Here is a 27,055-nt window from a genome sequence, read left to right on the forward strand (position 1 = left end):
ACAGTAGTGGCAGCGACGGTAGACAGCGTCATCAACACGCGAAGCGGAAAGGACATGCGAGCACGCTCAGACATGACCCTATCCACGACTGCGCATGTGGGAAAGAATCTTTAATGGGGGCTGTCGAGAGGCTGCGAGCCGCGTTTATCTCAGAGAGAGTCGAGCCTGGTCCGGTGAGTGTCTCTGTAAGCACAAGCCCAGCAGTATATGGGTGGATAAGAGCATTGACGACGATGGAATCCTTGAAAGTGGAGACATGCCCTGCCAGTAACTCGCTACGAAGGAAGCCGTCGATCTCTCGGTCTCCTCCTCCGACGAAAACACTGAATGGTCACGTGATGTGACAGGGATGCGCATTATAGTGTCCGTCCTTCTCACCTTCTTCTGTGACTCCAGCTCATCGGCAAGGAGGATGCAGGCCTAGAGCAGTGAATTCACTACTCCCGTCTGCTCGACAGTTCTCCGCCAGCGTCGCATCATTACTAGAAGAAAAAGTAAAGTGTTTACGACAAGGTCAACGAGAAAAAAAAACGAAAACATAAAGCGGCTGATGGGTAGGAAGCCGCGGAAGCAGTTCATCGCCCAGCGTGTCTACTACACCATACAGCATGGATCAAACGCCACTATGCCCACCTGACCTGCCACAGGACCCCCACCCCCTACCTGCCTGGTGCGACGGCAGCCGCCGACACACACAGACGCGTCACAGCCATGTGCCGACTCCGTTATCTCAGCGAAGGGCCCCTGTCTCGAACTCAACCCACCCGCCTCCTAACAGCCGCTCCCACTCTGCCGGCCGCCACCCCTGGCGCATCTCCCTCCTCGGGGTGACACGCCGGCTCCGCACACCGGCACGCAGCGCGAGGGCGGGGCGTGGGGTACACTCGAGCTCCCCTGACACTGCGCGCATCATACAAATGGCAGAAACGCGTGCCCTGTCGCCGCTCTCGCCAACGTCACGTCAGCCAGGACCTGGCCGCCAACATCGGCAGCGGTACATCGCTCTGCCCTCCCCAGCTCGCAGGTGCTTGACCTTGTCACCGCCAGAGGTGGTTCAGCATTGACAGAGGGATAGGAGAGGGGGGCTGCTGGGCTGCCGACACAGAGTTTGGGAGGGGCACTGGCCCTTGCGATACCACGCACGGAGGTCTGACCGTCTTCCGTGATGGTTAGACGACAAATATCAATGAGCAGTGGCGGTTCGAAGGTGTTGCGGATGCACCTCACGAAGAGCCACTTGCAAAGACCGCGCGTCTGTTTTGGAGTCCGCCACGCGGGGAGCAACAGCAGATGACTTCGAAATCACTGGCTGACGTGGAGGATGTAGAGCTGAAAACGTGCGACGGGTGGCGGCGAAACAGGCCGTACACCGCAGCGACTCTCATGCATCAAGTGGCCGAGAACGTCAACCTGGAAGAAAAGTGGAAGAGCTTCTACAAGGAACATCTTCAATGAGTGGCGTTGCCTCAAGTGCTTTGATGAGCCGCAACGAAGAAAAAAATAACAATAGATGAAAAAACTATAACTAAGGGTGTCGCCCTTGCACCGGATGAGCGCGGTGTCTTTTACGCTTGCGTCAACTTCAGCCCGGGCAGACCGCCTCCAAACCAACAAACCAAAGAAAAGTGGCTGCGTGGTTGCTGTCAAGGACGCGGAACTCTTCTTTACACGCACACCACTGCCGGGAATTGCGAACCTTCCGAAAACGGCGGTCACTGCGGCAGACTGGTTTATAAATCCAGTGCAATCGGTTCGCATGGCTGATAGTCGCTGCGCACCTGGCGCTGGCGACTCAGGAAGAGTACGACGCCGGTAGAGATCAGCACTCCGGCGACGAAGAGAGCGATGGCAATGCCCACCGTGAGGCCGGTGCTGAGCCCCCTCTCCTGAAAGGTGTGCACAATGGTGGTGTTGTCAAGCGGCGGCACCTCTGCCTGGATGTTGTTGAGTCCCTGCAGAATAGTGTCCATGCTCACTGACTTCAGCGTCGTGTTCAGCATCTTGGCCAGGCGGTAGCCGGCAAGAAGCACGCGCCGCTCAGTGATGAACTTGGCGTTCGTCTTGTACTCGCTCGAGAGCGTGGCGCCGTTGAAGGCCCCAGGAAACGCGTACTTGATCGCCAGCTCATGCCCCTCGTTCGAAATCGCCGTCGTGTTCTGAAGGTTCTTCTCCGGCATCGTCAAGTTGCCTGCATATGTCGCTTCCAGGTAGTCGACGAACGCGTTCAGGTCGTCGTAGGCGTCCTTGCTCAACGGCCGTGAGTAGCCCACACTGGCCGGTCCTTCCGCCATCGAGTCCCAGTACGCGTGCAGCAGCATCTTAGTTCCATTAGAATCGATGGTCACCATCTGCGCATTGCCGCCGTAGTCGCTCAGAGGGTACTCATTGGAGAATAAGTTTGCATTGTGCAGCGGCTGGTGTATGTCGCCGAAGAAGTGAATCATGAATGCCAAGCACTGCGTAATAATCTCAGTCGTCGCTGTTGTCTTCGTGATCGCAGACTCCAACATTGGTATGACGGAGGCGACATTCACCGTCTGCACCGGGCTGAACTCGAGAGTAAAGTCGGAGTCCGGATAGTATGGTGTTGTTATGAAGTGCCAGTTGAAGTTCGTCTTGAGCCCGGACTCGAGCAGGTCGTCGGCCCACGGCCCCAGCTGTACCATATCCGGTGACTTGGGGAAGGGGCCAGCGAGGGAGAGCACCTTGGCAGCGGCATTAGCCTTCTTCACCAGCTTCGGGTCCATGTGGCGCTGCGCAATGAGGGCGACGGCCATGTGACCCTTGCTCCACCATGCCACAGACGGAAGCGCGACGGCGCAGAGGAGAACCAGGACCACCGCGACGTAGAGCGCCGCTGTTCGCACTGCGTAAGCCATGGCGTATACTGCTTTGGCTTATGAGATTGGGGGTGGGTGGGTAGGTGGAGGGAGAGGGGCTGGTGAGAGTGGAGAGTAGGTATCGTGTGTGTGGCGAAAAGAGTGCACTTGTCTGTCTTGCCGCGCCGCAACACCTGCCCCTCCAAGATTACTGTTCTTTCAGCTGTGAAGAGCGCGCAGGGTACGAAAAGCGGGGCTGATTTTTCATCAGGGGAGATTCATTGTCAGGGAGCGAGCAGCGCGCAAGACGCATCAACAAGAACGATGGCAGAAGGGGAGTGGGGCGTGGCGTCGCTTGCCAAACGAAAATGCTCCCTCCCTTAAGGCCTCTCTATCAGTTGCGCGTACTCGCCAGTGAGATGCGTCTCTGAAGCACCACGACACGGACGACTGGTATCGCCATTTCCGGATGCTCATGAGGATGGCGAGAGACCATCTCCGCCACGTGCGCGCGTGTCATAACGGAACCGAGGAGGAGCGATGACACATGGCGCGTGTCCTCAGCGCCGGCACACCATGCTCATCTACACTTCATTTTATGCGCGTACCATGGCTGGCGGATGGCCACTGTACAGCCGTATATACGGTGTGCATAGGGTGGCCGTTGTCGGCCTCGCTTTCAGAAGCGGCGTCTGCCCACCTACCCTCCCCCCCCTCTCCGGGGGGGGGAGGGAGGCGGCGATGTGTTGCAGCGCCCTAATGAGTAAAGGAATAGGCAAAGAAAAAAGGAAACACAACCCACGCACGTCGACTCTCACATTACTTCGCCCCTTGTTGTGACCCTTTCGATGGCGGCGCATCTGCAAGAGGGACGCGGAGGGGGCGGGGGTGTGGAAGACGACTCACAGCCGAAACGAATCAAGAACCCTCCTTTCGCGAGGCTCGCATTCCGAGAAGGCAGTAGGATGAGGGCAGAAACACAGATTAACGGTCAACTAATGATAAATGAACACAGAGGAGGAAAGGTCACAGAGGGGAGAGAGGAAGAGACGAGCAACCACGAACAAGCAAAGAAGACTAAGAGGCCTAGCACGAGGGACACGAACTCCGCTGTTGCCGTTGTATGTTCCTTTGTCTGTTTTCGGTGTGTTTCGTTGCCTTCCCTTCCGTCCCTTTCGCAACTCTTCCTCCTCCTGCATCCAGCGGCAGATGCCGTCGAGAGACGTCAACATCTCTCTGGCCGCGCTGTTTACTTCTGCTTACGTTCAGCTGTGCGTGCGCACAACAATGAAGAACAACAGCAGAGGAGGGGGAGGTGGTTAGTTGTGCGTGTATGCCGGTATGTATGTACCGATGGAGACCTACATGCATACGTTTTTAGGCATGTATATGGATGTATGTCTGTGTACATTTCTTCCCTTCCTCCTCCTCTTCACATCCTGTGCGTCCTCAGACAGAGAGAGAGAGGGAGGGAGAGCACGAGGAAGCGAAGAGTACACAAACACGTGAAAAAAGGAAAAGAGAAAAGCCTCCTCCTCCTCACCCCGTCGTCACGTCGGTCGCTAGCAGGGCTGTCCACCACGAGGAGGCGACACACACACACACACATACACACACACACACACAGGTGCGTGTAAGAGGGGGATGCAGATGGGCTGTTCGCGGCACCATCGCTAGACACCCTCCTCTGTATTGACGTTTTTGTTTGTTGGGAGGTGGGTGGGTGGGAGGGCGGCGCTGGGCAGCGAAGAGGCGCCCCAAAAGGAAGCGAGCGAAAGAGACGCGAGAGGAGGCACAGCGGGGGAAAAAAAAGAAGCTGTTTTCTTCTGCCGGAGGCACCGCGAGGCGTGCGCGAGGGCAGTCCAACATGCCCTTCTACAGGAGGACGTGCTCATAGGCACCAAAGCGGTCGCGCTTCGGCAGGTAGCACTTGAGGGCGAGGACCACCAGGCTGGCGATGACAATGCCGACGATGAAGAATGCCACGGCGACAATCGCCGTCACAGCAGCGCTGATACCTTTCTGATCGTAGTGGTTGTGCACCTCAGCCTTGTTTTCCGTGTCCACCTCGCTTTGGATGTTCTCGAGGCCCTGCAGAATCGCTGCCGTGCTGATCGGCTTCAGCGTCGCGTTCAGCATCTTGGCCAGGCGGTAGCCGGCAAGCAGCACCTGACGCTCCGAGATCTTCTTGGCGTTCGTCTTGTACTCCTCCGAGAGCGTTGCGCCATTTTCAGCGCCGGGGTAGGCGTACTTCAGCGCCAGGTCGAAGGTCTCCTTCGAGATCTCCGTAGCGTTCACGAGATTCTTCTCCTCATCCGTCAGCGTGCTCGCGTACGTTGCTTCCAGGTAGTCGACAAAGTTGTTCAGGTCTTCGTAGTCGGCCTCGCTCAACGGGCGCGGCACATCCTCACCAGATTTGCCCTCTGCCATCGAGTCCCAGTACGCGTGTAGCAACATCTCGGTTCCCTTGGAGTCGATAACGACGCGCTGCTTGTTGCCACCGAGGTCGCTTTCCGGGTACTGGTCAGAGAAGAGGTTGACGTTGTGCAGTGGCTGGTGGATGTCGCCCATAAAGTGTAGCAAGAGCGCCAGCGACTGGACGATTACATCGGAGTTGGCCGCGGGGTTTTCTATCGCCGTCTGCAGCATCGGGATGACAGAGGCGACGTTCACCGTCTGTACGGGACTGACATCCAAGGTGAAGCCTTCGTCCGCGTAGTACGGCGTTGTGATGTAGTGCCACGTGGACAGTGTTTTGAGGCCGATTGTCTTGATGTCATCCGCCCACGGTGCGGTCTGCACCATGTCTGGGCTTTTTGGATAGGGTCCAGAGAAGGACAGCACCTTAGCAGCCAGTTCGGCCTTTTCCACGAGAGACGCACCCATGTGGCGTTTCGCAATGAGCGCTACGGACATGTGACCCTTGCTCCACCACGCGCTGACAGGGAGTGCAGCGACACTGAGGAGCGTCAGCGTCACCAGCAGAAGCTGAAGAAAACGAGCTCGAGCCATGTCTGCCGAAGCGTGCACGGTACTGTGTATGTGTGTGTGTGTGTGTGTGTGTGTGTTTGTGCGTGCGTGCGAGGAAGAGGGGGCCGGGGAGCCACTGTACAGTACGTAATGGCTGAGGCTTGCTTCACGGTGTGGAGAGGAAAGGATAAACAACAACGATGCCAAAGAAACGGAAGCAGCACAGAGACAGTTGAGTTCACGAAGATCTTGACGGACATCGTGCGACGTGAAAGGGCGGCCCCGAAGGGCATAGGCGGGGTGGGCGGGGGGGGGGTAGAGACACGTCGGTGGAGCGGCTGGAGAACTGACTCATTGCCATGGAGGTGCCGTAAGAGGAAGGGAAGTTCCTGGTCACTTCAAACGCGGTCTACGTTCATGGAAAGCAGGTTGTGTGACCATCAAAGTAAGTGCATCTAGATCGGTAACGCAGTCGGAACGACTACGCAGCGGGTGGCGCGTTTATTCTAAATACGAGAAACACCACCGAGTATTCACAACGGAGCTGCTACACGCTCCTGTGCGGCATCACGTGTTGCAGCCACGCACGATCGAGAAGCAGGCGGAGTTCGTCGGCGGTCAGTGCCTGCCTCTCGGATGAGGACACTGCTGAACAAGATCTCGCCCTCTTTTTCGGAGGCTCAGCACATACTGCTGCCGCCGCACATCGAAGAACATCCGCGGCCGGGATCGGTTGCTGCTGAGTGTCCACGTTACCACTCGTAGTGCAGCACTGCTGTGATATGCACCCTGCACCATCACCCCCGAGTACCAAGTGCTCTAGCTTCAGTTTCCGATCCACAATCCCGCTGTGCCATTCATCTTCCACGGTGTGAGGGCTGACCAATCGGTAGACGGCGACGGGATTCCGCTGCCCGATTCTGTGGCACCGATCCACCGCCTGCAAGTCGTTGTGCGGATTGAAATCGCTGTCCAGCAGGATAACGGTGTCGGCGCCGGTGAGGTTGAGGCCGGTGCCACCGGCGCGGGTGCTGATGAGAAACAGAAACACCCCCGGCTGCGCTGCGTGGGCAGCGCTGGTGGCAGTTGAGGTCAGGGAGAGGTCTGATGGCCATGAAGCACCATCCGCTTCACACTTGCTGGGTGTAATTAAAGACTTGCGGGTTGAGAGGCTGTCACTTCCAGCACTAGCCAATCTCTTCCGCGTCACCAGATGGGCATAGCATGCTTTTACACTGCCCGTCGCCTTGAATGAGAGAGGCAGCGTCTCGTTCACGCTCCTCTCGGCAAGAACCCCTGCAGGAGTGCTCGTGCGGGCTGACAAAAATGGCACCTCGAACACTTCATCATCCTCTTCGATGCCTCGAGTGCGGAGCCCCTTCCCCACACGGCGCCAGCGGCGCTTCGCCAGTGGGAGAACACGGTCGGCAGGGGCGGAGGGCTTCTCCGCCTGCCTGTCGTGCTCAAGGAACACCTCTACAGAATCACCTCCAGCTGCAGCATTCACCGAAAATGGCGCGCTATCATATTCCGCACCATTGCCCGGTTTGCTGGAAGAACTAGGCGGCCCTTGAAAGTGACGAATAGCCTCGCTGCGGGCTTCTGCGGAGCTGCTCCCGTCCAGGCGCGTGTACACCAACATCTGAGACAGTATCGTTTCAAGCCGCTTGCGACCAGTGCTATCCTTGGGCGAACCGCTTTCGCAGCATCTATCCACAGTCATCACTGTTTCTGTCTCATCGCCTCCAAAGAACGCCTCTTCGAGGACTGTATTCTTCAAGGATAGGTATTCCTCGACGAGATCTAGCGCCCTTGTCATTTGAGAGAACAAGAGGACACGATGGCCACGGCGGCGCAGTTCCGGCAGCATGGCGTCAAGCAGCTTTAGCTTTCCGGACGCCTTTACCATGAACTCGAGTCGCTCGCGCGCCGAGGATGGCGACTGAGGCGTGCACCGCCATTCACAGCTATCTGCATAGAAGTCACGGATGAGAAACGGATGGATGCAGCATTTTCGGAGGTGCGTCAGACGGCTGTTGGCATAGCGTTCTTCCGATTGAACCCGGGCGTAGAGCAGCTGCTGCGCCGGTGTGAGCGGGGTGGGAAGCACGAGGTCGTACTTAGGCGGGAGCTGGATGCCGACAGTGGCCTTGATGCGACGTAGCACAAATGGCTGCAGCACCGTTTTCAGAGACGCGAGGAGTAAACCTTGCGCTTCGCCAGCGTTGGCGCCCGTATTCGCTTGAGGCGCATGTGGGAATCGAGCGGCCGCTGCCGTATGCCTTTCTGTGGGCTCTTTCCCACCTAAACCATCGCCGCGTCGTTCCTCTCTTCTCTCGTTGAGTCGCCTACCACATCCACATGAGAGTGCCGTCACTGCTTCTCGCAGACACCGTTGATCGGCATCGTCGTGGCTGAAAATCTGTGGCCCGACATACTCTAGTAGCGTCCACAGCTCCGTCAAGTCGTTCTGCAAAGGCGTGCCCGTGAGGATCAGGCGCATGCGGCACGCAGCTTTGTGGAGAGTCTGCAGGAGCTTGCACTGGAGCTTCTTCAAGCGGTGCGCCTCGTCAACGATGGTGATGTCCCAGTGGATAAGGCGAGCAAGCGCGCCATGGTCCATCATGACAGATTCGTAGCTCGCGAGCACGACTCCACCGACGGTCTTCGCCAGCACTCTCACGGACACACCCTGTGCCCACTGCGCACGCAGCGTTTCCTGCCGCTCAAAGGCACGGCGGTGTCGGTTTCGCAGGCGCGATCGCAGCTTAGCACGGACCTCGTGTGTGCCGCGGAACTCGATGATGTGCATCCACGGCACCCAGCGCAGCAGCTCCTTTTTCCAGCTCTCCATTGTGGAGAGAGGGACAACAATGAGGAAGGTGCCCAGCACCCCGGCCTTCGCGAGGGCTGCAAGGAAGGCGGCCACTTGAACTGTCTTGCCGAGACCCATTTCATCTGCCATGATGCCGTTCAGGCCGAGCTCGTGGAGCGCCAGTAGCCAGCGCACGCCCTCCCGCTGGTGCTCGAGAAGTCGTAGCGGGGGTGACGTGGCTGTAGAAGGTTGACAAACACACCCTGTGAGTGCGTTCGTGAGAGAGTAGGTCGGACATGCGTCATCGTCAGGAAAAAACTCTGCTCCGCTGTCCAGTTGGTGAAGAGCTGCGCGTTGCCGTTGCGTCTCCACGGCCGCGCGGATCCGTGACTGTGTGCGCTGCGACGCTTTAGCCATCTTGTCAGCCGCGCGGTAGAGCTCATCGCACTGCAGGGTCATTTCTATGCAGCATACATGGGAAGGGCTGGTGAGTCGATAAGCCTCGCGCTTGCGACCGGTTCCGCTGCCGAGTGTCGAGCAACGGGGCAGCTTAATGGTGTGTGCTCGGAATACCGATTGCATGAATCACCATCGGAGGGCACACGGAGGAGAGGGGGGGGGGAGAGCGAGAGAGAGGAAACGAGCCTCGCTAGAACGTGACACAAGAGTCACTTTGCAAGCAGTTGGGTTAAGACCACTGCACCTTCCGTGTCCTTGTGATGCGTGGCCGCTTTCGGGCAAGCGGGAGCAAGGCACCTCATTAGCATCCTCCGATCATATAGGAGAGTGAGAGGGAGTTACACGATAGCAGAGCTGACGCGGTCGGGGGCAGTCGCAGCTCCTCCCGCTGCACCGCACCGTTGGAGGCACGCCGAGTTGCGTTCATTGCCGTCGTTTGCACGGTTCTTGATGTTGTGTGGGCCGCACAAATATGACAAAAAAAAACGGAAGGGAGAGAGGCCGTGGGGCATCGAAACAAGAGGAGAGCCCCCCTTCCACACACGCCACTAAGCACCACCAAAGAAAACAAGTTCATACATGAGACTGGAAAGGAAGCACATGCACGCACAAATAGTGAGAGAGAGAGAAAGAGGGAAGAGGGGAGGGGAGGCAGTTATGCGCACAATTTCACAGATATGCTGTAAACTACGAAGACGAACCAAAAAGAGAACAAAACGGTTTGCAAGCACGAAAACAACAAGAGGACCGAAGACATGCAGGCAAACGGACGAGGTCGCGGAACTGCCAGCGCTGTTAAACCGCCATGGCTCCGCCTTCAGCGGTCTTGTTGTCTTGCGTTTCCCAGCGGAGGACTTGCGTTCTCTATCCCTCTGTGTGTCCGTGGTTGCGGCGTGGCGGCGTGCTGTGAAGTGGGCGCGCAGATGGACTGCAGCCGTCTGTCGGGTGAGCTTGACAGGGAGAGGGAGACGTACAACTTTGCCGAATCGTTGTCACCGGCTCCGACACCCGTGCTCTCGAGCTGCGGCTCACGGCATTTGTGTGTCGCCCGTCCATGTTGCGCTGTTGCGCACTGAGCCCCACACACTTCGCCATCAGCGCTGCTGTCACTCGAGGTAATACGCGAAACAACAGCAGCAAAAACCCTGCGCACACGTGCACGTGTACGGCAGCTCCTCGACCTTCTTCAGGAGCAAAAAGAAACGTACACTTTAGGCAAAGAGGAATACTCACCCGCACCGATCCACTGCCGAATAGAAGGCTCGGACGCTTGCTGTGACGCGACGGCGGAGATTCCAAACACGAGAGGAGCCGAAGTGACGGTGTCGTGCGGCACAAGGAGTACGTAGATAACGTCTTTCTGGAGCCCCCCAGCACCAAGGCCAAAAGCATGCGCACACACAAGCAGAGCAACACAACCAATGCACGAGGACAACAACAATACCAAAAAAGACGCTGCCCCGATACTATCGGATAGATGAGAGCACCTTTTTTGCGTTGGTGTTGACGAGAGCGATCAAGAGACGAGTTGGACGCGTCGTAGCGCCCGATGTTCGGATTCGAAGAGGCTTCCGAGCGACATCGACCCAGGCGCACCCTAAGCACGCATATCAGATGTACTGTAAGCGGCCGCCTCCGCAGCCACACAGGACTCGGGCGATCCGCAGAAGCATCACACCGGCTCTTTCTCCGCTAAGACGCCGACAGTAACGGTGTCAGCTCCCAAACGACACGCGTGGAAAGAATCCACGAGCCTACTGAGGTGAGACGTGGAAGCCACAACACCACCACGCGAAACTGGAAAACACACACACACACACACACACAAACACACGAGCCCCACAGAAAAGAAAAACGCGGTAGCACACAAACGAGGGCGAACGTCTTATATACCGCAGCTGCACCAGAAGAGCGCTCTGCGTCACACCAGTAACTCGGGGAGGGGAGGGGAGGGGAGGGGGGGGGGTAGAAGAACCCACGCACCATGCGAAAAAAAAAGCAAAGCAGAATAGGGGGGAAAAAACATAACGGCATTTTGTTGTTTGGTTTGTGTTTCGCAATCCACGCACCTCACTGCACACCGAGCACGTCGACAGGTATATATGCACGCATACACACAACCACAGCGCAGACGCCTCCGTTGCACCACGGTGGCATCTTCGCCCTCTAGGACCAGCCGACTGCCGTCGAAGCGGGGGCATGCGTCGAACGGGCTCTTCGCGTCCTGCCTCGCGCCTCCCCCTCGCACGCGTGCTGCGCCACCGGCGTCCGCCGTGCGGGTAGTAGAGGGGTGGTGGTGGCCTAGGTGCATGCCGCATGGGCTTGGGGAATCAGCTGGCCAGCCGCAGGCCAGGGCCCTCCGGAGACCCTGTGCTCCGCCTGTGTGCCGTGCCTCGCGCCCTCCGTCGCCTCAGGCAGCGGCATCCCATAGTACGGGGTGGACACTCTCCACATGGGTGCCCGGAGGACTCGATGCTGCCATTCGGGGTGCTCGCGTCATGCCCCCCCCCCGGCGTCTGTGCCTCAGCAGCCCACACGGTCGGGTGGAGGAGGTGCCGCGTGCTCCGCGCACATGCACACGGCGGCTCGTTCGCAGGCGTCTCTTCGCACCCCTGCAAGCTTTCTTCGGATGCGAGGCGCCATGCCGGCTGTGCGTGACAGCGCGTGCGCACAAAGAGCTCACAGCCTCTCTTCATGAGGGGCATGTAGACCTCAGATGGCAGAATTCACGCAGTAGAGAGGAATAAAACGTCGATGCGCCGAGTCCGCGCTAAAATCACTCAGCGTTACTTACGAGAGCGGCTCTTGAGGCGTTCCAGGTAGCTTTCAAGGTTCTTCTGCACCTCAGGTCGCAACATATATTGCGTGAAAAACTCTGTATCGTAGTTGCGGTCGTCCTCAGTGGCAAGCAATCGCAAGTATTCGCAGCGCGCCATATCACGAGATACCCGACGCGCCTCCTGCGGCACGCTGAGAAAGCGTTCCGCCTGCTGGTAGGCCACTTCGATTGCCCGCTCCTCATCGGCGGCCACCTCATCAATGAGCCCGAGATTTCGTGCATCATCGGCCACGGGTGTCTCGCCCAGCTGCAGCATTTCCTCCGCCTGGCGCGAGCCCAGCAGGTAGGCGTAGGCTGATACAGTCCAAGGCGGGGGGACGAGTCCTAGTTTCGTCTCGTTAAGACCGATGCGGTAGAGTCGGTTGTTGTTCGTGTTGCCCTTCGGTCCGCGAGCCATCACGCGGTAGTCGCAGCCCATCGCGATGATACAGCCCGCCGCCGGAGAGTTGCCGGTAATCGCCGCGATGATGGGCTTGGGGAAGGTGTCGAGGATGCGCCACATCTCCTGGAAGCTCTGCCAGAAGACCGCGATGCGATCCGGCTTCGGGTTATGCACCTCGGAGAACTCCAGTCCAGCCGAGAAGACTGTCGGAATCGCAGAGGAGATGATCACAGCCTTCGTCTCCTCGTTGCACCCAAGCCACAGCATCCACTGGTTCAGCTCCTGGAAGAGCTCCAGGCTCATCGAGTTCACCGGGGCACGGGCCAGCTGCACGTTTGTGATGCCCTTCTCATTCGTGTTGATTCTCACAAGCTTGGGCACCTCTGTCGGCTTCTTTGGGGGCACAAACTCTGGCTGCGCATCGTCGCTGTGCTTCGATCCCGCATGAGCGGCATTCAGGTCTTGATGCCGGCCCTGCGGCGCCACCCTCAGCTGCGGCGGCACACCGGGCAGTGGCTGCCACTGGAAGCGGTACTGCGTGAGCTGAAACAGCCCCGACACGACGCCAAGAGTGCCGGCGCCACGGGTGAGAGAAGACGAGATGACACGGCGCATGATCGCGGAAGTGCTGCGACGACAGCAAACAAAAAGGCGGTGCGACAGGAATGTGGGATATGGTGGGTCTTCGTTGGAGGCCTGGCGGACGCGGCGGCGAAGAGACGACTTCACAGAAGGGGGAGAGGTGCGACAAGAGGTTCAGGAGCAAGCGGAGAGCGAGGATGGGTAATACGCATGTGCGCACGTTGTAGTAGAGCCCGCGTGCAGCCTGATGTTCCGAGCGTCGTTTGATGAGACACCGCGCGTGCCGAAAGCCAGCCGCGCAACAGCATCGGACCCGCGTCGGAGCCACGTCGTATTGAGCCGCATCCTGCTCTTCCGGCAGGGTTTCATCGGTGCAGGCTTAATCGGCATCCACAGCGTCTCCACGATAGCGTCAGAGACGCGTCCTTTCCGATGAGAGCGTCCCTTATGCAGGGTTCACGTATATACCCACGTCTGTTTGTCCCTTTTCTTCCAGAGAATATGAGTTTCCTTCAGTTCTACTCACCGGCCTCTCATAGGACCCCCCCCCACCACCCACTACCTGCCTGATGCGACGGCAGCCGCCGACACACACAGACGCGTCACAGCTATGTGCCGACTCCGTTATCTCAGCGAAGGGCTCCTGTCTCGAACTCAACCCACCCGCCTCCTAACAGCCGCTCCCACTCTGCCGGCCGCCACCCCTGGCGCATCTCCCTCCTCGGGGTGACACGCCGGCTCCGCACACCGGCACGCAGCGCGAGGGCGGGGCGTGGGGTACACTCGAGCTCCCCTGACACTGCGCGCATCATACAAATGGCAGAAACGCGTGCCCTGTCGCCGCTCTCGCCAACGTCACGTCAGCCAGGACCTGGCCGCCAACATCGGCAGCGGTACATCGCTCTGCCCTCCTCAGCTCGCAGGTGCTGGGCCGTGTAATACCACGCACCGAGGTGACTCCCCGTGATTACGGGTGAAAAGCAGGACAAAGCGAAGTGGAAAAGAAAACGTAGAAAAGGCCGAGACACCTCAGCACACCGGCACACACATGTATCGATATGTATGGATATATACGCGACCTGCAAGGCGGGCGAGGGGAGGTGGTGGTGAGGGGGGAGGCGAACAAAAATATCCGCGAAGCCGGGGATGAAAGAATGAGGAGCGCTAGCCAAGCGGAAGAGGAGCGAAAAAAAAAACGAGCTGAATCGAGGGAGGTGATCACCTTAGCGAAACCCAAAGAGGAGTATGGCTCTTTGCGCGAGCTGCAGAAGGGGCACCGGTAAGAATTCGGAGAAAGTTCGTCTTTGGCCGTGACGCGTGAGCCCGCCCCCGGGGGTTCGGCTTGCTTTCGGTCATCGGTGGTGGCGGTGGTGGTGTGTGTGTGGAGGGGTGAGTGGGTGTGCTAACGTAGCGGATGGCGAAAGCAGGACCTGCTGAGAGCTCGACTCAGTCACCAGTGAAGCGGAAGGCGCATCAGAACCCCGAAGCTTGAACTGGGAGCGAGACGAAAACAAACAAAATCGAGCAGGCAGCAGCAGAGAGTAGAGCACAAGCCAAGTGCGCCCCGAACGCCCCTGTGGCACGGCAAAAGGGAGGGGGAGGAGACACGGCACTACAGGAAAGGAGAGGAATGAACAATGAAAGCCGCGCAGAGCACCCCATTCCTGTGTGTGCGTTCTCAAGCCTCACTGACGCAGTGGTGAGCTCATAGTAGCTGGTGAAGCGTGGCAGTGTACAGCAGTGCTCCTCTGTCGTCAAGAGCCCTGCGGAGAGCTCATATTCACATGCTGTATGACCCACCCACCGCCGCGGGACGTCAAGCTTCAGTATCGGTTGCACGGTAAATCACTGTTGGATGAGCACGTCCTCTGCGTTCCTCTACAGGGTTGTTGGTGGGCGCCGTATGAGCTGTTGTGCGCTACAACCACGACTGCACAAGCGAGGACAACATGAGAGACCGCCCCTACAGCACCCATAGGACAAAAAAAAATCGCCGTACACCTCGCTCTCATGAAAGGACGTACGGCACCACCTGCTGACACCCACTCATAGTGGCAAGAAGCAGGCGAGAGACTCGGCAACGTATTTTGGCACCAGAGCGGTCCTGCCTTGCTTCTCCGCCTCCTCCACATCCGCCAACCCTTCGGCGCCGCTCAGCACTAGCATGCTCTGGCATCCGGCCGCATTGCCAAACGCCACATCCGTGGTCAGCCGGTCACCGATCATGATGCACTCCTCTCGCGGATTCGTGACACCCTCGGCCGCGAACAATATATTCGCCATGTCCTTGTGAGGCTTCCCGCAGACGGCATCCGGCCGCTTTCCGACAGCGGTGCACAGAGCGCTCACCATGGACCCAGCGCCTGGGATCATGGTGCCATCGCGACCGACCGGCAGCTGTGGATCCTCGTTCGTGGCCACGAACAGAGGCGGCGTGTACGACTCCTCTCGCAGGTCCTTCGGCGGCCCTTGCAGAACAAGTGACCCGTACGCCAGCTTAACGATGTTGAAATGCTTGTCAAGCCCGACGACGACAGCAGCGGCGTTCAGGTCGGAGAGCGAAATCTTCTCCGCACTGTTAGTGCCGGCCTGCACCATGCGGCACGCCTTGCCGTTGCACACCACCAGGCGCTTCTGCGGTGGCGGCAGGCACGGAACGCGCCACGCGCTGCCAAGCGCATCCGTGTCGTACCCTCCAGCGCGCACCGCATCGTGCAGCTCCACACCGTAAGTGATGAACCCCGGGGCAAGTACTTGCTGCAGCTCATCGTGCAGCCCCTGCTCACCAATCACGAACACATTTCCGTGCACCAGCGGCTCCTCGCCAGGCACGTCTGCCTTACCCAACATCTGCCTCAGTCGCAGCGCCGCCGTGTACGCGCTGTTGTAGCACTCTTCCACTGTCACACCCTCGATTCCCTTGGCCTTGAGGCTCTGCATCAACTGCTCGCGAGAGAACGACGCGTTGTTCGAGAGAAAGCGGATTTGCTTGCCTTGGCCGCGCAGGTACTGCAGCGTCTCTGGCACACGGTCGATCACGTGCCCGCCGCACCAGATCACGCCGTCAATGTCGAGCAGCACGTACTTCAGCGGCGAGGCCACGAGTCGTGCAGCCAGCGCTGCTGTCATTCGCTCTGGCATCGCGGAAAGGTTCTCTGGTGGCGCGTTATTTCTGTCAGCGCAGGGAGACCCCAGTGCAGTGACGGGGACGGAAAGGGGGGGGGAATGAAACAGGAGCGCAGAGAGCACGCCTTCACGGCGGCACACGGCGGATTTGCCGGCCTCATGTAAAGGCGTTTGCAGGCAGAGCTGCTGCGACGCTCTTGAGCGGGGGACACCAGAGGGCCTGGCGCAAGCAGAGCATACCGCTGAAGCCGGAGGAGACATGCATGCGCCCACGAGAGGAAAAAGGGCAGCAACATCGCTTTCGAGTTCTCTTTTGGTTCCGCAGCTTACATTGGTTTCGTGTTTGCTCGCCAGATACGTGATCACGACGCCGATGCGCCACAGCTGCTAGAGCATAGTGGGCTCTGGGCGAATGGAGGAGACGGGGGGGGTCAGTGTGGCAGACGAGCACGCTGGCTGCCTCGTCGTGCGTGTCCGTTCATGCCCAAGAGCTCAAGAACGTCAGCGAGCGAGTCGATCCCAAAGTCCGGTACGCCGCGCAGCTTTCGTATTGTCAGTAGCTCCAGGCGAGCTAGCTTGTGTGCACCACCCAACACCCACACTGGGCGAGCACCAATGCCTTGCAGAACTGGATGTCCGTTATGAGGCAGCCCTTTATCCACCCACCGCGTTAGCGCCTCCTGTGGGAAAGAGTCCTGCGGTCCTGCGTCCCCTTCGCATTCAGCAGGTGGCACATGGTTGAACTAGACCTTCCGCGCAGCATGTCTGGCTAGCAACCCAGTGCTATCGCACACAGTCGCGAAGATAGCACCAGAGAAGGGAGGTAGAGCTATCTGCTGGCCTGCCGACTGATGGTTGGTGGCGGCGAACGCAGCCTTCGTGGCGAGCAACAGAGTCACCACGCTTGCCATCTCCGTTGTGTCTACAATGTAGTCCACTCCACCGACGGCTGTAGGGCCCAGTTTTGTCAGACGTACCTCTCTTTGGCTTCCAGCATTCCGTGAGGAAGTGATAATGAGTTCTGTTAGTGCACTCGCCATCATACCGCGTTAGTAAGGCGTCGGGAGCATCTCAGAGCCGTACACCGGGGGATCAGGGCGCGAGTACACTATTCAACGCATCCTAAAGGCCGACGGATCCGAGGACACAGGCATTACCGGGCGCGTGCTTGTCCTTGGAGCTGCCAACCTGTTTCCCACATACGCACAGCGCACTGGTAGAGGCGCTGCTGCGTATCTCACGCAGGTTAGCACTGTGCGTGCCGAGGGATGCAAACTGAGCGATGAGGTCAGCGCGACCCAGCAGCAGTGTGTTTGCAATGCAAAGAAAAAGTGCTTCCGAATGGAGCGCAGGTTTGCGAGGGCCTCCAGGATGTGCGCGATGAGGGTCTCACCACAGCAGACAGCTCCATCGAGGTCTCGCGAGAAGTTGCCGATGGGGTTCACGACCTCCCGCGCTTGAATCAGCGCTGCAAAAGAAGACGCACTGCTCTGCCACAGGTGAAACACTGACTCGGCGATCGCTGTGTGCGGCGTTGCTTGTGTCCTTTCCCGTTGTCACACAGAGTCCAAAGTAACGCGATGAACGGAGGAACGCGTGAAGCCGGGGAGGTCGAGGTGGAGATCCAGCCGTCGCACTTGCACGGAAGGAAAACCTCCACCAGTATCACACACCTCCTCCTGTGCAAACAGTTATCATCATGCGCCATCTCTCCACACACACAAAAAAAGACATAAACTGAATTCGCTCATCGGCTCCAGCGGTTATGGTGCGCCGACGCAGCGACGCGCCCACGGAAAACGCGGCTGTGGACACGCTTCGCTCGAAACAGGGGTTTCCTTCGACTTTGGCGTGTGTCTTGTTTGTCTCCCGCAACGCTGGTGTTCGTGGCCCACCGCGATGACGAATTCAAGGAGCGTGCCAGCGTGAATACAGCAGAAGCCGACCAGGACAACACCAGAAAGGCAGTCGGCAGACAAGGAAAAGATAGATCTGGCAAACTGCCAATTACGCCAGAGAATATGAGTTTCCTTCAGTTCTACTCACCGGCCTCTCATAGGACCCCCCACCACCACCACCCTGCCTGGTGCGACGGCAGCCGCCGACACACACACACAGACGCGTCACAGCCATGTGCCGACTCCGTTATCTCAGCGAAGGGCTCCTGTCTCGACCTCAACCCACCCGCCTCCTAACAGCCGCTCCCACTCTGCCGGCCGCCACCCCTGGCGCATCTCCCTCCTCGGGGTGACACGCCGGCTCCGCACACCGGCACGCAGCGCGAGGGCGGGGCGTGGGGTACACTCGAGCTCCCCTGACACTGCGCGCATCATACAAATGGCAGAAACGCGTGCCCTGTCGCCGCTCTCGCCAACGTCACGTCAGCCAGGACCTGGCCGCCAACATCGGCAGCGGTACATCGCTCTGCCCTCCCCAGCTCGCAGGTGCTTGACCTTGTTACCGCCAGAGGTGGTTCAGCATTGGCAGAGGGATAGGAGAGGGGGGCTGCTGGGCTGCCCGACACAGAGTTTGGGAGGGGCACTGGTCCCTGCGATGCCACGCACTCAGGCGGCCCTCCTCGTCATCAGGGGCGCAAGCAGAGAGAGAGAGAGATGAATACAAGAAGATGCGCTGTGTAGCTCACACACCACCCGCTCTCTTTCCCAGCCTGTCGCGCGTGCCAAAGCTCGAGAATCTTTATTGGCGGTGTCTCAGCGGGAAATCGGCGACGAGGAGGAGGGGGGAGAGCGGACGAGGCGCCAGCGAGGGCAGCCACATGTACAAAGAGACATTCCCCCATACACGAGGGATAGACAAGCGCGAAAAATGGTGCGAAAAGGAGGAGGGAACGATCACTCGACCACACCAGGGGATGGCAGTGCACACACCCACACTTTCGCCAGCACTGCCACGCATGAACGAAGATACGAAGGAAAGGAAACGCGAAAGAGTGTCGCGTGCAGGCGATTCGTACACCAGGGCACGTAGCACACGTGACTGCGCACCCTCGCGCATACACAAACACACGCACACATATGTATAGATGTGTATATGCGCCTGCAGACAGTGGACAGACACACACCGACACAGAGAGGCAAAACGCGGGACGGAGCTCGGAGGAAGAGAGATCGACGAAGCGCAGGACGCCACCTGCGGGTGCCTTCTCAGCGAATGGCGCGCTACTGATGTGAGCGGGAGGAGACGGATTTAAAGCGTGTTCGTTCTTCTCTGGCGTGCATCAAGATGCTGAGATGATACCGGCGCCGGCAGGAGAGAGAGAGAGATACGACAGGAATACACGACGCGCTTCGAGTTCAAGACAAAGCGAAAAATAGTCGAAGCATGCGAAGTGCACATGTACTCACACGTACCGGCACGTGCCCTACACTTCTTCATCACAGAGATGCCATCTACGGAGAGGAAAAGAGACAGAGAAAACGCAAAGAAGACGTCGTACTCATGCCTCGCTCGAGGCCACGGCGAGGGGGTGGGGGGTGGGGGAAAGGGCCAAGAAGACGAGAGAGAGAGAAAAGGAACCGCAGAGGGACATCCACGCTTCATCTCTCACGCCGTCTATTACGGTCATCAGGGGTGTCATTTTTTTCTCGCTTTGTACCTTCTTCATGACTATGCACTACGATGTAGCACAGAGGCGCCTGCGCGGAGTCCGAATCGGTGCGCTTCCATTAAGGCGCGGGGCGGTGCACCAGCTGCAGAGGGATATGCAGACACGCGTGCCGCCGTTCAGGGGGAGAAGTTTCAGAATGAGCGGACGACGAAGAGTGTCGGCTCAGGGCTATTCACAGGAGAAAGGAAGACGATGACAACGAGCAAAAAGTCTTCGTGGTTTCGCTGTCTGTGCGTGTGTGTGTGCGGACGTATATATATATATATATATATTGGTTCAAGGGTGCACGGACACTAAGCCGTCTTGTGGTTTTCGCTGGCATCCCTTCGTCTCGGGTTGATCATTGTTCGCCAGAAAGGGCTAAGCATGCATGCGCTCAACAGGTAGAGGGAAGTGCTGCTGGTATGCCAGAGCCGCCCTGTTCCGTTGCGACCTCCATCGCACGAATGCAACCATCTACGATTGTAGCGTTTTTCGTGCTAGCCGAAGTCAGGGTTCTGAATCGAGGATGCCGCGTGGGAGAGTTCGGTGTGTGTGTGTGTGTGTGTGTGTGTGTTTGCGGAGCCAAAGCATCACAATGACCGTCAGGGGGGGGGGCAGCTACATCGACAGTCAAGAGCCAACAGAGAAACTGTGGCGTTGAGCGTACCGGCACTGTTGCGGAGAAGGGCACTGAAAGAGGCCACAAGTCACATGACGGGGTGTGTATATCAACTCAACCGGAAAAAGCCCTGAAGACGAGCACGTGGAACCGCACATGTGTATGCGTGCGCGCGGCAGTCCGTTTGCGTACATCGGCGCACGTGATCGTGTCTTGTCCCTGAAAGCACATGCACCCATGTGACCGGTGACAGTAACACGCCGACCAGGTTCTCCCGCACGGGAGCCAGCCACGATAGCTGCACACCAGAGCGGCGTTGAGCCAGTCAGTAGGGAAGAAGGAACGATCAAAAAGAAGTGGAGAGCTGTGATATAGTGCAACAGGTATGCTCGCAGCGGGGAGTCATGACGCGCTTCGGGTCTCCAATTATGCTGCAGGGGGTAGGTGCCGATGGAGAGAGAAGCTATGGTGCACTGACCAAGTGCTCCGCTACCTTGTAGCAGGAGTGCGCCCAAGTGGTGCCTGAGAATGCTAGACCACATCGACAGGTTGTGGGCTTCCCTCGGCACAGGAAGGAGTTCATAAGCTCATCTGTAGCGATTCATCGAAGAAGTAAGAGAAACCAAGAAAAGGCAATCCGCAGGCTTCAAGGCCGAGGAATACCTCAAAAATGCAGAACACGTGCAATCACACAACCCGCGGAGGTATTACGGAAGTCCGTCTCTAAAGGACTTGTTGCAGCTGTGCGTGCGTGCGTGTGTTGTGTGTGTGGTATTGTGATCGCGTGTCGGTGTAACCCGTGCAAAGGAATAAAAGGAAATTGGCGAGGAAGAGAGAGTCGAAAAAAAATTGTTTTCTCATTGTTGGGAGGGGGGGGGGTCAGCTTTCCATTCTGAAAGAAACAAGTCAACTAAATATACGCGGATACACAACAACCACAGCTCACATACCTTCGTTGCACGCCAGCGAAATGCTGGCCGTCCACGACGAACCGTCCTGCCATTGAGTAGGGAGCATGCGTCTACCGGGATCTTCTTGTCCTGCTCCGCATTCGCTGTGCGCCACCGGCACCAGGCAACCTCAGGGTCGGCTGCATGCCTTGGTCCAATGCGGGTCTCCGTGCAGGGTCCTACTGCCCTGAGTCGATCCAAAGGGAAGAAAAAAGGGCAAAAAGCGGTTTGGGTGGAGGCGACGCGAGAGAAGGGGAAAAATGTGCGACACTGCGGGCACACCGCCCACCTCCGAGCACATGAGCGGGGAGAAGGGAGAGTAAACACAACGGACCACGCGCGCACACAGGCATGAAAAAACGCACACGCAGAGCGACAAAGAGAGAGAGAGAGAGAGAACGCGCGCCTACGTGACAGAGAGATGCAAAATAGGAGGCAAAGTGGGAACAGAGGCAACAGCATCCATGACACGAGGGAGATAGAGGCACATACATACATACACACACACACACACACACACACACACATGGTCCAACACATGCGCGCAGATGCATACAGAGGCCCATGTGAACAACCAACCAATCAGCCTGGTAAGCGATGCTGCCACGTTGTCCAAGAATAGTAATGAGACGTAAGGGCAGGAGAAGGAGGAGGATTGAAGGGGGAGGGGAATCACAGCAGAGAAAACCAAAAAGATGCGCAGACACAGCGGCCACGACTACGTCGGACAGAAAAGATGCCAATCAACATTATGGGGGCCGATGTCGTGCCTATTCCATCGTCGAATTGGCTGCTAATGAAGACTCTCTCAAGGTGCTGTGGCGCCTTGTACCACAGTTGAACGAAAGATAAAGTACATACCGCACGTCAGGGGAAGAGGGCTCATGAAAGGCGACGACCGATATCAACCTGAACACGCAACCATAAACAACTGCAGTATCGGCATCGACACCCTGAGGAGGCATCGCTGGTTTGGGCTAGTCAAACTGAAGAATGATATACGAGGGCGAAGGAGAGAGAGAGCGGGGTAGCAGCAGCGAAGCGAAGGCGATTCACCGCATTCACAAGGGCCCAGGTACACGCTCTACGAGACCATGAGAGAGGGAGACGCCGATGGGACTGTCGAGAGACTTGCAATAACGCAAAGACCGAAAAAAAAAAGGAGGAGCGCCACCAGTATCCCACGAGAAGGCTGTGCCTAAGCACTCGGAACTTAAAAGGGGTTGTAGTACTGGGCCGTACCATACACAGCGCTTGAGGTTTTATGTCGATAAAATTCCAACTTGGGCGCTGGCTTAGCCTCCGTCAGGCTGGGCATCTGTTGATTTGATGCAGCGGCGGCAGTGATCTCGACGTCACTTCCGGCAAGTGCTTGCTGCTGGTCACGCTCCACGATCACGTATCCACCGCTCTCCAGATCTTCTGGAAACGCGGGTACCTCCGTGTGTTGCAAATTTGCGGGAGCAAGAGGAGATGCGGTCCAGACTTCCTGCTGTCTATAAGACGATGTCACTGTGCCTTCTCCTGGGACGTTCCTCCACTGGTTACCGCTTCTATTTGCCGGGGGTGGAACACCAGCAGGTGCTCCAGGAGTCGAGTTAGCAACATCCACCCGCACGAGTTGGCCTTCGTAATCGCGCAGAACGTTGAAATCTTTGATGAATGCGTTTCCAAGTGCTGGACTGCCATTGCTAGTACCCGTCTCTAGCGGGATCACCTCTGGAAAACGAGCGCGACTCTCTTGATGGCGGGCACGCGATGTCTCCGCGGAGGTCCGCCGCTCATATTCTCGTCCTTCGGCCGCAGCGGCACTTCGTTGGCGCCGAGTTGTAAGCCACAGAAAGGCACCCAGTCCGCCTAAACTAGCGATGACAAAGCATAACGTGATGACAAGGGCAAGGTTTTCGCTAAAGTGCATCGCTGCGGCGGATATGTGCGACGCCGACGCTCGATGACGAGGCCACCCTCACGGCGCGAAGAAACAAACCACACAAAGCAGCGCGTTCGCTCGTAGTAGAGGGGATTAGGCACGGGAGACGAGCGCGCGCCACACGGTAGGCTTGTCTGTACCTGTATCGCACGAGGCGCACGCGCACAGATGAGACACGGATTGCTTCCGAGGAAAGAACGACAGCTCAACACGTGCAAGTAGGCGAGATGTAACAAAGCGTCCGTGGCTACCGAGGGCAGAGGAAAGGAGAGAGAGAGAGACGCGTCTACACATGCCTCTGTGTGCGCATCGTCGGTGCTTCGATTCGAGGAGTTGGTAACGGTAAAGAGCATGCGTCAAGATGACGTTCACCTCTGAAAGTGCGGTGAATCGAACGAAGCAGACCACCATATAGGAGGAGCGCTTAGAGGAAAAAGAAATGTGTGGCAGTGCAGAGTAGAGAGTGGAGAGCTGGAGGGGGCCCCGAAGTGCCAACCGGCAGTTGTACAGAGGGAGGCGCGTCATGAAGTAGTCAAAAAGACGCCGCACCACAGTCATGGAAGACTCTAGCGCTGAAAGCGTGCGAGGTGTGGTGGGCCTCGCCCGCCTTCTCACAGGCGGTCGGGGCTGCTCTTCTGCCGCTGTGAATGACACTTGTCGCTGCGCAGACACCACGGCAGAGTCGGATAACCGCGAATGCACGCGCGCGCAACCACACACACCGGGACTGCAGCAAACACTGCCCAGGGAGGGCCGTGCCACAGAGGGGGTGTACCGGCCACAACGAGAAGGAGGCAGACGAAGGCCCTTTCATTCCGAGGCAAAACGTCGACAAAACAAACAACAAAAAGCGAGGCTGCACATATCACGGCAACGCGTGCCTCCTTACGACATCTTTTGCCGCCTCCCGCGAACCACCACCACCCACCCAACCGACGCACCCAGCTCCACACCTCACCTTGTTTCGCCCTCTTTCCAGCGTCCGCTCTCTCCATGCGTCTTTTCGCTGTCTTGTGCGCGCAACCTCCCGCTCCCTCGGCGACGGCGCAGCGAGGCAAGAGACCAAGAAACGGCAGAAACAGACGAAAAGAGCTTGCCGTACTACCAGATGTCAGCCGCCGGCGCCGCAGGATGCTCTGCAGTGCTGACACGTTCGATGAAGGAAAATCAAAAGACGCAGGGGGGAGAGTACGCGGCGGTGGTGAAGCTGTATTCTTCGCACCACTGCTTGGGAGGAGGGCTTTGCTCTGGCACGTGGTCCGCTGCGGATCACGGGCACACCAAACGGAGTGCTCAGCGAGCACGCTTGAAGTCGTTCTGTTTCACTTGATGCGTGCATTTTCTACACTCCGCCCCCCTCTCCGCCCACCCACCTGCTGCGCAGCATGCGGGTGCATCTCTGACAACCGACACCCTTGCATGCAAAGCATGAAGCCGATAGAATGGCTTCCTCCCCATCCGTTCCTGCACCGTTGAGCAACAAGACGAAGAGGGGGGGGGGACAGAGGCTCAGAAGGCGTGGAGACAGGGGCATCTGGGGACGCTGAAGCGCGGAACAACGCAAGGGCTTGAGAGACGGGGTGACTTGCGCACACAGCCAAGGCTCAACGCACACACGAGCAGCCGTCCATCGACAGAGCAGCCCGTGTCGCAACATCTTTCGGTGTTCTCGGGCACTTCAAATCCGTTTTGGAGAGCTACAAGGCGAGCACAAGGGAGGTTACGGGCCGCATTTCAGCTGCAGAGAGAAACGCCAGGTTTCATCGTTTACCGACCGAAGGAGTCGCGACGGCAAACGGTGGAAAGTGGCCGATAGGCAAGTGAGCGGCTTGGAGCCTCCCCGGCAGACCAGTCGCTTGATTAGCACTGGACGCCTCCCGAACAGCGGGGCGGGCTCTGCGAATTATTTGACGAGGTCTTGAGGAGGAATGCGAGACGCGTGAAGATAAAACTACCAGTCGTGCCCAAAGACGTTGCCCCACTACGGCACGCACAGAGAGCATCTGTACTACCTGCGCAGTGCATCTGTCTGCACATGGGAGGGGGGGGAGGCTGTTGGAAGTCGGCATGAGCAAGCGAATGAGGCGTCTCGTCAGTGGCGACACGCGCTCCACAACAGAGGGGTGGTGGTGGTGATGCTTCACGGGCGGGACGATGTCACTGGCGTTCGACAAAGACAAGCAAAGTCTCTCCCAGCACGCAACAGTGACTTCAACGTGTTTTTTCCTCCAGAGGGGCATGCGTGCCACTCCGCTGACCGTCCTTGCAGCCCTTGTGTGCAGATTTCCTACTGCAGCTTCTCAGCATGGTCGTTGGACATCCCCTTCGCTTCGGCTCATTCTTGCAGCTCCCCCATCTTCGGGTCCATGAAGAGACTTGCTGCCCGGTAAGAAACTACGCGCCGCCACGACGAAGAACAGCATCCAGCTTGGGAAGGGCAGAAAAACTCGGTCCAGGACTTCATGGCGGAGGCAGCGAATGGTGCGGGTCAAGAATACACTGAAAGTTCCATCGAAAAGAGCGCCGGGGCGTCTTTACTTATCGATTTAGTCGGGTGCGAAGAAAACTGTGAGCTGTGCGAAGCTCCGTTGGATTTGGGCGCAGCCGTCTATCACTACAATTACTGGAGTATGAGGGATGGAGAAGGTTGGCGCAAGTGCACGATGGTCCACCCAAGAGGCCAACTCAGTGCGAAGAGCATCCCTGTCGTCTGCCACTCCCTGGTGTACGCATACCATGATCGTGTGCACGCCACCGCGAGAAGGTCTGCAAAGGGACCGTCGTTGAGCTTCCCAGATGCTTCGTTTCTTCAGCTGCCTCCTCAGCGCACCTCTCAAGAGAAGGAGGCTACGCACAGCAATCACTGAACAGCTAACCAATGGTGGGTCGGTGGGTGGTGGTGGTGGTGTGTGTGTGTGTGGGGGGGGGAGCACCCCCGCTGAACTCAAAGCCCACGATCGAATTACAAACGCGGTTCCAGCACCCTGCGTCAAGCATCGCGACGTGAGAGAACGCAGGCAGTCACGCACGTAGATGGCGAGCCCGCCACATTTTATCCGCAAGAAGCGGTTTCTCGCGACAGCGCGCAGCAGGCGTGCAACGTCTCGTCGCGCAGGATGAACGCTGTGAGTGTGAGTGTGTGTGTGTGTGGGGGGGGGTATCATCTATATTGTTACCCAAGCCAGTCAAACGGTCGCTACTTGCGTGCGGCGCTGGCTCTCACGGCGCGCATCTCGTGCACACGGGGCATGATGTACTGGCATGCACTAAAGGCCAGTAGCACACTCATAACGCCAAACAGAAGAGGCCAGCTGTTCAGACACGGCAAGAACTCATTCTCGATGGCCATTGGTGCTGCTGTCTCGGTCTTCGTGAAAGAAGGTCGAGCGGGGTGTGGTGGTGCGTGGCAACAGATAACCTGCTGCGGGAGGTTGGTACGAAGACGATGCATCAGACGCATTGCGGGGAAGTAGAATGGAGGACATAGGGACGTGGCGAAGAGCGGAGGTGCCAGCCTCGCGTCCGACTTTGGAGTCGAAACCCGGTGGCGCCTGCTTTCTTTTTTCTGTTGCAGCCGTACGTTCAGCACATGCAGCTCTGTACCAGAGGAGCGGCGCCACCCTCGCGGAAAAGAGAGGGGCCGCTGCCCACATCCCACTCATCAAAGCCCTTTGGTTGCGCCACTTGACAGACCTCATGCAAACCAAGACCGCTTCTCATTATGACGAAGGTGCGCCCCCCCCCACGCCAACCAGCGCAACCCATGTCGAGTAGCACAACTTCGGCGCACGTGTTCAACACACGCACACGCTCCCTTACATTAGTCAATCAATCACCCTTGCCTGCGCGACGTCCTTTCCTACGTCATCCGAAATGCCCGACGCTCATCGACAGTCCGAGGGCCGCTCCATGCAGACCCCTACACGCTTCCCTGCTGCAGACCCGGGCGCGCCA

At 58.1% G+C, this 27,055-nt stretch overlaps 5 protein-coding genes across 5 annotated transcripts; all 5 read right to left on the minus strand.

Annotated features, from left to right (window-relative positions):
• Positions 1–1,730: 1,730 nt before the first annotated feature.
• LMJF_31_2300 (putative 3'-nucleotidase/nuclease) lies at positions 1,731–2,879 on the minus strand (the record flags this gene model as incomplete). The annotated part of the gene is made up of 1 exon (XM_001685165.1): positions 1,731–2,879. One exon carries the CDS (start codon positions 2,877–2,879, stop codon positions 1,731–1,733), a length of 1,149 nt encoding a protein of 382 aa, XP_001685217.1.
• Positions 2,880–4,694: 1,815 nt separating this feature from the next.
• Positions 4,695–5,831, minus strand: LMJF_31_2310 (putative 3'-nucleotidase/nuclease precursor; the record flags this gene model as incomplete). Its single annotated transcript, XM_001685166.1, has 1 exon — positions 4,695–5,831. The coding sequence occupies one exon, from the start codon at positions 5,829–5,831 to the stop codon at positions 4,695–4,697; it is 1,137 nt and encodes a 378-aa protein (XP_001685218.1).
• A 505-nt stretch (positions 5,832–6,336) lies between these two features.
• LMJF_31_2320 (helicase-like protein) lies at positions 6,337–9,186 on the minus strand (the record flags this gene model as incomplete). Its single annotated transcript, XM_001685167.1, has 1 exon — positions 6,337–9,186. The coding sequence occupies one exon, from the start codon at positions 9,184–9,186 to the stop codon at positions 6,337–6,339; it is 2,850 nt and encodes a 949-aa protein (XP_001685219.1).
• A 2,663-nt stretch (positions 9,187–11,849) lies between these two features.
• On the minus strand, positions 11,850–12,899 carry LMJF_31_2330 (putative 3,2-trans-enoyl-CoA isomerase mitochondrial precursor; the record flags this gene model as incomplete). The annotated part of the gene is made up of 1 exon (XM_001685168.1): positions 11,850–12,899. One exon carries the CDS (start codon positions 12,897–12,899, stop codon positions 11,850–11,852), a length of 1,050 nt encoding a protein of 349 aa, XP_001685220.1.
• A 2,013-nt stretch (positions 12,900–14,912) lies between these two features.
• Positions 14,913–16,253, minus strand: LMJF_31_2340 (putative p-nitrophenylphosphatase; the record flags this gene model as incomplete). Its single annotated transcript, XM_001685169.1, has 1 exon — positions 14,913–16,253. One exon carries the CDS (start codon positions 16,251–16,253, stop codon positions 14,913–14,915), a length of 1,341 nt encoding a protein of 446 aa, XP_001685221.1.
• Between the last annotated feature and the right edge of the window lie 10,802 nt (positions 16,254–27,055).

The sequence above is a fragment of the Leishmania major genome, chromosome 31 (genome assembly GCF_000002725.2).
Source record: "Leishmania major strain Friedlin complete genome, chromosome 31".
NCBI classification, from domain to species: Eukaryota; Euglenozoa; class Kinetoplastea; order Trypanosomatida; family Trypanosomatidae; genus Leishmania; species Leishmania major.